The 13,282-nt window shown below is 38.6% G+C and overlaps 1 protein-coding gene across 1 annotated transcript in view; it reads left to right on the top strand.

The window, feature by feature from the left end:
- The window catches only part of C2CD3 (C2 domain containing 3 centriole elongation regulator), a 138,231-nt gene that overhangs the window by 58,149 nt on the left and 66,800 nt on the right, over positions 1-13,282 (top strand). Inside the window, exons 12-16 of the mRNA XM_081239099.1 lie at positions 265-383; positions 2,492-2,614; positions 7,137-7,631; positions 9,315-9,466; positions 11,705-11,951. Of these exons, the coding sequence (XP_081095225.1) occupies positions 265-383; positions 2,492-2,614; positions 7,137-7,631; positions 9,315-9,466; positions 11,705-11,951 (1,136 nt within the window). The remainder of the gene's footprint in view (positions 1-264; positions 384-2,491; positions 2,615-7,136; positions 7,632-9,314; positions 9,467-11,704; positions 11,952-13,282) is intronic.

Here is a 13,282-nt window from a genome sequence, read left to right as displayed (position 1 = left end):
TATGCTTGACATTCATTTGTCATAGCAAAGCAGAGCAACATAGCCCTGCTTATCTTCTCTGTGCTGTACCCAGGATTTTCTCTTTGTCTCTGTTCCTTCAGTCCTAATAACCCTAACACTTTTGTGAAATTACACTGACTGGATTCCTGAAAGAGATCTTAGTTAGATTTGAAAGGGAGGTGGGTGGTGTCAAGGCATGGATTGATGAAGATGGCTCTAGTTGGGTGGTGTGACATGTGCTTATGTGTCTGGTTCTCCTTACAGTGGTGAAATTCCAGCAGAGATTTGTGTTTCCGGTACAGTTTGGTGGCCCAATGATAGAACACTGGTGGAATTCCAATCTTACTTTCCAAATTTACAGAAAGAAAACCCCACAGTTAAAGGTACTTCAAGTGATTTTGACCTTTGCCTTACCATTTATTCACACTTGGGATTTGGAGCATACTTAAAATTATATTCCTACCTAAACTAGGAAATTCTCCAGGCTCAAACAATATTAATACTTACGATTATTGTTTATTATAATTTTAAATTTCTATTTGATATTTGTTATAGGCTAGATATTATGCTAAAGGCTCTATGTGAACAACACTATTAAATTTAATCATTAAAACAATTTGTGAATTAGATACCTTATTATCTTCAATCTACAGATGAAAACAACCAAGATTTAGTGAAGTAACTTGTCTAAGATCACCCAAGCTAATAAAAGACAAAGCCAGGACTCTGTCCTGAGTCTTTAGATCCTAAGTTCTTAACCTCTTTACTATGCTCCCTGCTATGGAGGGTTGTTTGGATTGATACAGGATAGTAGCCTTAATTTGAGGCTCTGCTTTCTTTTTTCAGACAGAATACATAAGTTATTCATCCATATGCAAAATAATATAATGTGGGTAGCAGTTTTATCAGCTAATTCCAAGTTTATAAAATCCACTTGCAACTGGTACAACAGAAATCAAACTATGTCATGAGCAGTTTTTACTTACTTCAATTAAAAGAGTAGCTTTTATAATCTTTGACCTCTTTGGTATGGATAGTATGAGGAATGCATCTTGTTTTCTTTTTGTTTGTATTTTCAGGAGATCTAAATAATACAAGTTCATTTTGGAAAATATAGCAAAATAGGAAGAGAAGGAAAAACATAATTTCAGAACCTCAAGACAACCTCTATAAGCATTTCAGTATATTTGCATTGAATCACGTAGTTAAGGCTTTTTTCTGATTATAAAAGAATTATACATGTTTTTAATAGAAAAATATTTTTAAAACACAAAAATCACCTGTAATCTCATCACCAAGAAATAACTATTGTTAATATTTATGTGTATCTCTTTTATCTTTTTCAAATGAATACATTATATATGTAAATCTTTGACAGTATTAGGATAATTTTATATGCAATTTTCTGTTTTTTTTTTTTTTTTTTTTGCGGTACGTGGGCCTCTCACTGTTGTGGCCTCTCCCGTTGTGGAGCACAGGCTCCAGACGCGCAGGCTCAGCGGCCATGGCTCCCGGGCCCAGCTGCTCCGCGGCATGTGGGATCTTCCCAGACCGGGGCACGAACCCATGTCCCCTGCATCGGCAGGTGGACTCTCAACCACTGCGCCACCAGGGAAGCCCTATATGCAATTTTTATCCTGCTTTTTTTAAATTTAACATTGTCTGAGGATTTTTATTCATTTTTTTCAAAAATGTAAATCTTTTCCACATAATTTTATAAATATGTGAAGGTTTACTATATATAATTTAATACCCTATTTCTAATAAACATAACGAATATTGTTCATATTATTTCAATTTTAGTAAATATCATTTTAATAGCTATATATTATTCCATTCTAGGAATGTGCTATAATTAATAATTCCTGATTTTGAACATATAGTTATTTCTCATTGTTAACTTTTAAAATATACATTGTATGTAAACTTCTTATGTATTATTTATTATTTCTTCAGTATAAATTTCCAGAAGTGAAATTACTGGGCCAAAGAGTATGGATATTAAAAGCTTTTTATATTTATTGCTAAATTTCCTATCCAGAAGTATGTTGCCAGTTTATATTCCCAACTTCAGGCATATGACAGCCCATGTTTCTCCATAACCTTGATAGCATCAGGCATGTTTTATAATTTTCCCAGCTTTAATGGCAAACATTTACATCATCTTAATTGCACTTTTTATTTTTAAGCGTGAAGTTGAACATTTTTTGTAAAAACTAACTCTTAAAAATAGAAAAAGATAATTTTCTGACCTCTTTGTGACTCATGAAACCCTTTCTAATCTTCCAGGGAGAATTGGTAAAACCCAGAAGGGAGACCAAAATGACAGAATATGGGCTCCCACTTAGAGTTGCCTCAGTCAAATAATTAAGCTACTGACTTCATAAAGCATGGATTCCTTTATAAGTCATCATATGTTGTCACTTCAATTAAAGTCCCCTGTGGCTTCTCTTTACTTTAACCTAAACTTTTTCTTTCCTTCTTTTCTCAGCCTGAAGTCATTGGATCTGCATCACTACCTTTGAGAGCTGTCATTCAGTCTGAGCTGCTTTCTTTCAGTGACCAGCTTGCAGTGCAACAGGAAAATGGTCAGACTCCACTTGGCCCCCTCAAGGTATGTAGATATACATTCAGGTAGTCAAGTATTTATGGAGCATGTGTTATTGCTCTTGCAGCTTATATTAAAACAGGGCAACAAAAGTTCTAGGAAGGGGGCTTCCCTGGTGGCTCAGTGGTTGGGAATCCGCCTGTCAATGCAGGGGACAAGGGCTCGAGCCCTGGTCCTGGAGGATCCCACAAGCCATGGAGCAACTAGGCCCGTGTGCCACAGCTGCTGAGCCTGCGCTCTAGAGCCCGTGAGCCACAACTGCTGAGCCTGCATGCCACGGCTACTGAGGCCCATGCACATAGAGCCCATGCTACGCAACAAGAGAAGCCACTGTAATGAGAGGCCTGCACACCGCAATAAGGAGTAGCCCCCGTTTGCCACAACTGGAGAGAGCCCACACACGGCAATGAAGACCCAGTGCAGCCAAAAATAAAATTAATTAATTAATTAATTAATTAAAAATAAAAATAAATAAATGAATTTATTTCACGTGTATAATTAAAAAAAAAAAAAACTGCTGGGAAGGAACTAAATGGTACAATGTGACAGTAAGTACCTGGGGGGAAGTAGGAGATGGGAAGGTCTCTCTAAGGAGGTGACATTTAAGATGAGATTTGAAGAATGATGGGAAGAGGCCACCAAGTAAAAAGCACAGGAAAGATCGTTCCAGAGGAAAGAATGGCACACGCAAAGGCCCTAAAGTGAGAATGGGCTTCACTTCATCAAGGGGCAGAATGTTGCCACAGGATAGTGAGCCAAAAGGGAGATTGGGGCTTCCCTGGTGGCGCAGTGGTTGAGAGTCCGCCTGCCGATGCAGGGGACATGAGTTCGTGCCCCGGTCCGGGAAGATCCCACGTGCCACGGAGCGGCTGGGCCCGTGAGCCATGGCCGCTGCGCCTGCGCGTCCGGAGCCTGTGCTCCGCAACGGGAGAGGCCACAACAGTGAGAGGCCCACGTACTGCAAAAAAAAAGGGGGGGAGATTAGACAGGCAGTCGGGAGCCATGTCACTCAGAGCTTTGTAGGTCAGAGTAAAGGGTTTAGCTTTTATCCTAAGAGCCAAGAAAGGACATTGAAGCATGGAAGTGACATCTGGTTTACATTTTAAAAGATTACTAGGTAGAGAATATTGTAAGGTGCAGGAGGGAAAATGTTGCGTTCATCCAGAAAAGAAATGATTGATAGTTTGGACTAGAGTAGTGGCAGTGAACAAGGAGAGAAGTGGCTGAGTTTGTGTGTGGTGGGATGAATGCTTTGTGTAATTCATCGGAGAGAGGGTTCTTTCCTTTATTCAGAAGCATCAGTTTCTTAGGTGGAAGAATTTTTTTTTTTTTAGAGCTTGCCCTAATCATTTTCTTTTAATTGAAGTATAGTTGATGTACAATATTATATAAGTTACAGGTGTACAATACAGTGATTCACAATTTTTAAAGATTATCTCCGTTTATAGTTATAAAATATTGGCTATATTCCCTGTGTTGTACAATGTATCTTTGTTGCATATTTTATACATAATAGTTTATATCTCTTAATCTGCTACTTCTGTATTGCTCCTTCCCACTTCCCTCTCCCCACTGGTAACCACTAAGTAGTTCTGTATATCTGTGAGTCTGTTTCTTTTTTGTTACATTCACTAGTTTGTTGTATCTTTAGAGTCCATGTATAAGTGATACAGTATTTGTCTTTCTCTGTCTGACTTGTTTCACTTAGCATAATACCCGTAAGTCCATCCATGTTGTTGAAAATGGCAAAACTTTTATTCTTTTTTATGACTGAATAGTATTGCATTGTATATGTACAACGTCTTTATTCATTCATCTGTTGATGGACACTTAGGTTTCTTCCATATCTTGGCAGTTGTAAATAATGCTGGTATCATTGGGATGCATGCATCTTTTTGAATTAGTGTTTTTGTTTCTTTCATATATATACCCAGGAGTGGAATTGCTCATTCATATGGTAGTTCTATTTTTAGTTTTTTTGGGAAACCTCCATACTGTTTTTCACAGTGGCTGCACCAATTTACATTCCCGTTAGGTGGAAGAATTTGAGTGTGTGGCTTCACTATAGCTTTGTCCTGTTGTACTGGCAAGCTTTTGAAATCATCACAGCCATACATAAAACATTTCCATGACTCCTCATCACCCAGAGGATAAAACACAGGGCATACCACATGACCCCAGCTGACCACTGCAGCTTTCTCCGTTCCAGCTTCCCTGTTCCCATAGCCATGTCAAACTATGTAAAGAATTGCTAAAGTATTGTGCTGGGTTATGCATCCATGCTTTTGTTCTTGATTTTCATGTTGCTTCCTCTTCTTGGAAGCCCTCTCTGTCCTCTTCCTGGCCTTCTTAGTAATGGATACCATTTAATTTTAAAAACTTGTTTGGGGCCTCCCTGGTGGCGCAGTGGTTGAGAGTCCGCCTGCCGATGCAGGGGATACGGGTTCGTGCCCCGGTCTGGGAGGATCCCATATGCCGCGGAGCGGCTGGGCCCGTGAGCCATGGCCGCTGGGCCTGCGCATCCGGAGCCTGTGCTCCGCAACGGGAGAGGCCACAACAGTGAGAGGCCCGCATACCGCAAAAAAAGAAAAAAAAAAAAAAAAAACTTGTTTGACTACCATTGCAAAAAATTAACATCACATTATTCTTCCACTACCGAAGTTTTATTTTCTGCTTTCCTAGTCCATTCTAGACTGCAAGGTTTATAATCAGAAATGGGTAATAAATAGAGTTGATGGACTAGAAATTGTTTCTGTCCTGGCTTTGTTGAGAGAAGTACTGTTCTAAATAGATTGCTGTCTATATTCAATAGAGCAAAAGAACTTTGCTGTGGGTTTTAAATAAAAGGAGTTGCACGTCCCCTTTATCTCTAGTAATTCAGCCTCGTAATAGTGACCACTTTCATTCTTCATCATTTATCCCACATCCTTTTTTACTTTTTAACATTTTAAGCTTTTAAAAATAACTTCAGGGCTTCCCTGGTGGCGCAGTGGTTGAGAGTCCGCCTGCCGATGCAGGGGACACGGGTTCGTGCCCCGGTCTGGGAAGATCCCACATGCCGCAGAGCGGCTGGGCCCGTGAGCCATGGCTGCTGAGCCTGCGCATCCGGAGCCTGTGCTCTGCAAGGGGAGAGGCCACAACAGTGAGAGGCCCGCCTACCGCAAAAAAAAAAAAAAAAAAAAAAAAAAAAAATAACTTCAAACTTAAAGAAAAATTACAAAAGTAGTACAAAGAACTCATATACCCTTTACCTGGACTCAGCAATTATTTGTCGTATTTGCTTTATAATTATCTACCTCTTCTGTCTCTTTCTCTCTCTTTTTGTCCCCCTCCCCACTCTCTCTCTATACACATACACACACAATTTCTTTCTGAACTATTTGAGAATATGTTACAGACATTAAACCTCTTTCTCCCTAATTTCTTGTGTGTATTTTCTAAGAACAAAGGCAACATTATACATAATGCTGTACAGTTATAAAGATAAATTTAACAGCAATAGTATATTCTGTCTGTAGTCCATACTCAAATTTCACCAACTATGCCAATACTTCCCTTTGTAGCATTTTTTTTCCCAGTCCAGGATCATGCATTGCGTTTATTTAGTTATTTTTAATGAATTAAATTTATTTTATTACCTTTATTCATATGATATGTGATAGAGCTAAAGGTCATAGAGTAGCTAATTCTGAAGAAGGGATGAACCTTTAAACAATTAATTAACCTCAGTTTACATAATGGTCTTATTATTTGCATAGCTAATGGGTAGCGTTTGATTATAGGCCATTAACAGTCATTAATAAGTGGAAGTGTGTCAGAAATACTACACGGGTTTGTATTTTAGACTCAAGAAGCAAACACCCATTGCATTTAAATGTCATCTCTCTCTAATCTCCTTTAGCCTAGAACAGTTCTGCCACCCTTCTTTGTCTTTTAGTACTTTGATATTTTTGAAAAGTAAGGCCAGTTACTTTGTAGAATGTCCTCCATTTGGGGTTTATCTGAATCACTTATTACTATGATATTTGAAAGAATATGATTTTCTAACTTCACCATTAACTCCATCATTCCCTGTGCATTTATTAATTGGCATTCTACTATATAGAAGAGTTGTCCCTTCTCCCTTATTTATATTGGTATGGACTAATGGATTCTTATGTTATTCAAAAGGTTATAATCCACTACTATTATTATTCATTTTGAAACTCAGCTTGTCCTGGATTTGTCCAGTGAGAGCCCCTTCAACTGGATTCTGTGTCCTTTAAATATGTCTCCATTCTCTTCTGAGCACTTACTTATTTATGGCACAAGATGATGTTTTAGGCTCATCTTGTATTATTAATAAATCATCTGCCTAGCTTTTCTTAGTCCTGGTAAGGTGATGTATGTGCAGTCTATTAGTGTTCCTACTATTGTGGTATTTGAGGATGAATTAATTTATATCCTAACAATCTGATGCTGCTCCTAGCTCCAAAATTCTGATTCTAGAAAATATTCCTATTAACTCTCTTCCTTTTATGTTCTATAGGTAACTGTGGAGCTTGTTATAGATAACAAGGATTTCGCTGGTGTTAATACAAAGTTAAGTAGCAACACCCAACATAGCCCACTTTGTGCTCTTACAAGTCCAGATAAGACACTGCCAGAACGTAGTCAACATGTTACCTGTACCAAAAATCCACAAAACCTAAATCAAATTCATGAAGAAACTGTAAAGAAAACACAGAATTTGGTGCTCCCCACCCCAAAGTCACCAAGCCCTGTTGTACCAAGTCCTTCAACCTTCACAGCTGTGCCAGCCTCTCACGATTTGATAAATCAGATAAATGCGTCAACAAAAGAAAGTGCTTTGCTGTTGCATGTGCTATTGATGGTGCCAGATGGGAAAGATTTCATTACTGGAGAATCTGAGAAACAACCATCATGCAATGTTTATTTAAATTGCAAGCTCTTCAGCACAGAAGAAGTCACCAGATCTGTCATCGCATGGGGCACAACAAAACCCGTCTTTAACTTTTCTCAGGTAACTTTGTACATGTCTTAACATTCCATATGCATTAAGGATGAAGGCAGGATTTGGGGAGGGGAGAGAAGTATGTTTCCCAAATCATAATTCCATCATAAAAAACAACGAGGATTTTCAGACTGGAGGTACTTTTATAATTATCTGGTATGTAGATCCAATCCCACTATTGTATGGGAAGAGGAAAAGACGTTGCCAACATTTAAAAACTTTTTGTGTGTCTGTTTCTTTCTATTCTATCTCAGTTGATATGGTTTCCCACTGTTTCTTTTGCCTGAATTCTGAGTTCTGTTCCTTTCTGCTTCCTCTAGGGCTTTGATCAGTTGAACTTGTTTCTTTTCTGTTTCTCCAGTCTCTCCTTCTTTATTTTATTTATTGATTTTTCCTCAATCTCATTTATTCCTCCACTGATTTCAGTACTCATCTTACTTGATTTCTCAGTAGAATTTGATGCTGTCGCTTAGATTGTTTCCTTTCTTGATTTTCGTAACTCTCTCCTCTTTCTTCCTGACTCAAGAACTGTTTTTTTTTCAGTCATTGGGCCAGTAAGAAAACTAGGAGAAGAGTCGTGATCCCAGTACTTCTTCCTCTCTCCTACTTTTAAATATTAGTGTTCCTATTCATTACTCTATCCTTGGCATTCTTCCAAACCAACCCTCTTTTCCCCATGGTCGCCACATCTACTCCCATAGCTTCAGTTGTGTGAAGATGACTTGGAAATCCATACTTCTTTCAGGCCAGGCATTTCCCTGTTTCAGATCTCTGTGTCTAACTGCCTGTTGGTTGTCACCACCTGGATATCTCAAAAGCACTTTCCTCTTGGCACCTAACACATCACCTGGCAAATTGCAGGTATCCAATAAAGATGTGTAAATGGAAGAAGAAATTCAGATGTATTCAAATCTGAATTTATTATTCCCTCCAAATCTGTTCCTCCTCGTCCTGTCTGCCCTAATTCATATTATAATTTGCTCAGAAACCCAAGCAGAACCTAAAAGTTGTCCTTGAGTCTTTCTTACCAAATCCAGTAGATGTTGCAAACTTAATTATCTCTGGAATAAATTCTCTTATCTCCACTCCATTGCCACTGCTTTCATTCAGACCCTCACTCTCATTCCACCTAGCCTTCAGACTGTCCTGTTTCTTGTCTCTCCCTGTCCATTTCTTCCTCTGTGCACCAACAGGAATGATCTTTCTAAAACACTAACCTGAATATTTTACTCTCCTGCTGAAAGCCTTTTGGTGATTACCCATAGCCTTCAGGATAGAATCCAAACCCTAAGTTTGGACTGCAAGACTCTTTAAGACTACCTATACTTCTCCAGTCTCGACTCAGGCCACTCTTCTCTTCACACTAGATAGTCCAGCTGTGCTCAGCTACTTGCATTTCCTGAATATCCTCTTTTCCTACCTGTGTCCCAGAAGCCCTATCTATATGAGTTTTGTCCTCAGAGAATTCATGCCATTTTGTATTTGGCCTTTATGTGTTTGTCTCTAACACAAGACTGTGGCTTTAGACTGAGGATAACAGAGTGGGTTCTATTTTGACGTCTTCAGCTCCTAGCACTGTGCTTGGCACACAAATAGGCTTTAGTAAATGCTTGTTGAATAAAAGTATAAATTAATACTTTGTCTCAGATGTGGGGTTTTGTTTTGTTATTTTCCGGCTGTTCCTCTCCCCAGGTGATTCCTGTCTCTCTGTCTTCCAAATGCCTGGAAAGGCTTAAGAACAATGTGATGGTAATTGAAACTTGGAATAAGGTGCGGAGCCCAGGACAGGACAAGCTGCTCGGGCTGGTGAAACTCCCTCTCCATCAGTTTTACATGTCATTCAAGTAAATAGGACCTTTTGAAGTATTCTTTTTTTATATCTTTAACTTTGTATGAACTGAAGAGGAGTATTTGTGGTTTGCAAACATGAACAACCCAATAATTCCTTGGAGGACTTTTCTCAATTTCACCACAGTTGCTACTCTTTCTCCTATGTTATAGCAGTATTACAGATACTACTTTCCATGTTTTAGGCCCTAAGCTAAGAACCTTACATATATCAAGTCATTTTAATCCCCACAACAGTCCTTCATGAGGCAGGTAAATTTTATTTCCCCTATTTTACACATGAGTTAACAGAGGCACAGGAAAGTTAAATAACTTGTCATATATATTGTAAATGGTGGAACCAAGGTTAGAACCCAGAGAGTTTGTCTCTGTAGTCCACTCTCCTCACCAAGAAACTCAGCTGCCAAGTTATCACCTCAAATATTGATGGTGTATCTCTCTGTCACAAACTTCAGTTAGTATTGTTCACATCAGCCATTTGCAAGATTTCTGTACTGAGCATTGTTTCTTAGACCTTCAGATTTGATTGCTGTACCTCGCTTATCACTACTCAAAACCTAGATGGGGTATTGATTTATCTGAAGATTATTTCTATCCTCAGTACAGACTGTTCATTTTTTGTTTCAAGATAGTGATCTTTAATTATTTTAGAACTGACCTCTTTCAGCCTTCTCATGGTTCTGTGTTTTAAATGCTGTATTTTACATTTTGCAAAGAGCACTGTTGTGGGCACTGTTTAGCAATGGCTCACTGTCATGTGAGCCTTTCTATAACCCCAGGAAGTATTGTCATTATCCCCATTATACAAGTGAGGAAACTTATTTAACTTGGAGATGTCAGCCTCTCTGGCTTTGTTTTCATCATCTGTAAAATGAGGGTGATGACAGATCTCCTGTCTCCCTCTTGGAGCAGTTGTGAGGATCCAGTGAGAAAATAAACGGGTAAGCCTTCAGTGAACAGTTAAGTACTTATATGATGGTAACATTGGGAAGCCTGGTCAGGCTAAGGAGTGCTGCTGGAATCATGGATGTCATTGTCAGCTGTAAGCTTTTGGCTTTTTCCCCTTTTTTGTTGTGGTATTAGTTTGGTCTGGTATTCCCCTTTCCTTCTCATTTCCTTAGACCCCATTCATTGCTGAGAGAGCATAAAGTGATAATAGCTATCAGTTACTAAGCACTTATCATGTTGGTATTTTATATTTGTTATCTCAGTTTAGTCCTAACAACAGCCCTTTGATGGAAGTTTTATTACCTACATTTTACAGATGTGGAAACAGACTTTTAAAACTTATATTGATTACTTAGAGTCATAGAGCAAGTAAGAGGCAGATCTGAGATTCAGCATGGTGTAATGAAGAGCATTTGGACTTTTTTCTCATCTGTGAATAGTGGATAATAGCAACCTTTGCTGTGTCAGAAAGATTATAGAAACATTGTAAAGTGCTTACCACATAGTAAGTACTCAGTAAATGGCCGATACTATTTGTAATACTACTCAAATCTTATCTGCCAGACTCTAAAATCTATACTTTTTCTGCTGACTACACTGCCTGCCTCTAAAATAATGCTATTCAGCAAGCCTTGGGGCCATGATGGTACAGAGATAAGTTAGACACAGTCCCCCCGCCTGTCAAATTGCTGAGTTTGGAACTTATCTGCCTGGTCATTTTTATTTGATGGATTATGGATAGAATCATGTATTTTTTTGAACCACCATTACTTTTCTAGTTGTAGATCCTTTTTTTTTTTTTAATTGTTTTTGAGGAATTGGTATACTGTTTTCTTTGGGGTTTTTAAAAAAATTTTTTTATATTTTATTTATTTTTGGCTGTGTTGGGTCTTCGTTGCTGCACGCGGGCTTTCTCCAGTTGTGGCGAGCAGGGGCTACTTTTTGTTGCGGTGCGCATGCTTCTTATTGCAGAAGCTTCTCTTGTTGTGGAGCACGGGTTCTAGGTGCACGGGCTTCAGTAGTTGTGGCTTGCAGGCCCTAGAGCACAGGCTCAGTAGTTGTGGTGCATGGGCTGAGTTGCTCCATGGCATATGGGATCTTCCCAGACCAGGGCTCGAACCCATGTCCCCTGCATTGGCAGGCGGATTCTTAACCACTGCGCCACCAGGGAAGTCCCTGTAGATCCATTTTAACAAACTGAGAAAACAAGCCAAGTAAGAAATGAAGCAACTCTATGACATGATTGATGACTGTTACTTACTCATGCACAATTTCTCTCCCTTTAGAGATCCCAAGATTTCTCGCCTGCTGCTTGATGCTCAGTATCCAGTTGTTGCTGTCGACAGCTACATGCCTGTGATTGATGTGTTCTCAGGCCACCAAAATGGGAGTCTTCGCGTCTTTTTAGCTATGGGTTCTTCAGATCAGATAATAGCACTGCAAAGATTAAAGAATGAAGAAGGAACACTTCCTCCCTTCAACCCCAGGCCAGCCCATCTCCTGGACCAGCCATCTGTAGCGTCTGTTGCTATGGTAGTGACTAAACACTTGATTGTTTACAAAAAACATAATCTTATTTTAAGGCTTAAAAGGTGATGTTTTGATACATGCATATGCTGTGAAATGATTATCACAATCAAGCTAATTAACATATCCATCATTTTATCTAGTTACCTTTTGTGTGTGTTTGGTAAGGACACTTAAGATCTACTCTCTTAGCAAATTTCAAGCACCGTAATCTCATTTTATCTTGCGTGTTTTAATGAAACCATTGCCCCAAATTCTTATTTCAATAGTGAAAGGCTCAACAAAAGAACATACTTGCACTTCAATGCTTTCTGTAGCTGAAAAGAATCATTGGTATTTTTCTTTCTTTGTTTAAATGGATACCTGTGTCCCTCTGAGCTCCTTGAATTTATAAAGAAAATGTAATTGGACAACCAGATCTTAATCCTCTAATTTACTAACTTAATTGCCTTTTTAAAAAAATTGAAGTGAACCTAAATCTGCTCTAAAAAAATAGTCTCAATGAAAAAAAAAGAAAAGGTAATCTGGGGGAAAAAATGGGGATGGAGATGAAGAGTGATCCCAAATGTAAACCAGCAAAATATTCTGTTTCTTGACCAAATCCATGTTGGAAGGTTAAAGTGAAGTTCCTTGCTTTTCTACTAATAACTTAAAAGTTATTCTGTACAGTGCTGTTCAATTGAGAAAGCACATTGACATACTTTATGTTTATTCCCCTAACAACTACATGAGGTAGGTCATTGTCATTCTCTTTTTTAGGTGATGAAACAGAATCAGAGAGGTTATGTTACTTGTCCAGGGTCACACAGCTGAGAATGGGAGAATTGGTGTTCAGACACAGGTCTTCTGACTCTTTAAATCCACTGTATCATGTCCTCCTCTATCTTACATTTGATGTCTTTATTAGTATAGCCAAGTCTCAGTGTCCACACCATTTAAGTATGTTATGTTTTTTAATCTGAATGACAAATTTAATGTCTCTAACAGAGAAAGAACTATTAAGAAAATACCTATTAGTAGGTTATTGGTTTTGTTTTTGTTTTGTTTGTTATTGTTTATTTGTTATGGACTCTAAACTTTTTCTATTATATATTTATCATATTAGTAGTAGAAGTGCCTTCAGTAACAGTGTATTCACTACCTCCCCATTAATAAACAGTCTCAGTGTTATTCCTCACTTCATTAGAAATAATAATTAAGGACTTCCCTGGCGGTCCACTTAACCACTGGGTTAAGACTCCACGCTCCCAATGCAGGGGGCATGGGTTCGATCCCTGGTCAGGGAAGATCCACATGCCATGTGGCATGGCCAAAAAAATAATAATAAAGTAAATGAA

This window comes from Mesoplodon bidens (assembly GCF_964165515.1).
Source record: "Mesoplodon bidens genome assembly, chromosome: 7".
NCBI lineage: Eukaryota > Metazoa > Chordata > Mammalia > Artiodactyla > Ziphiidae > Mesoplodon > Mesoplodon bidens.
Note: the sequence above shows the minus strand (reverse complement) of the source record. Positions and strands in the feature narration are given on the sequence as shown.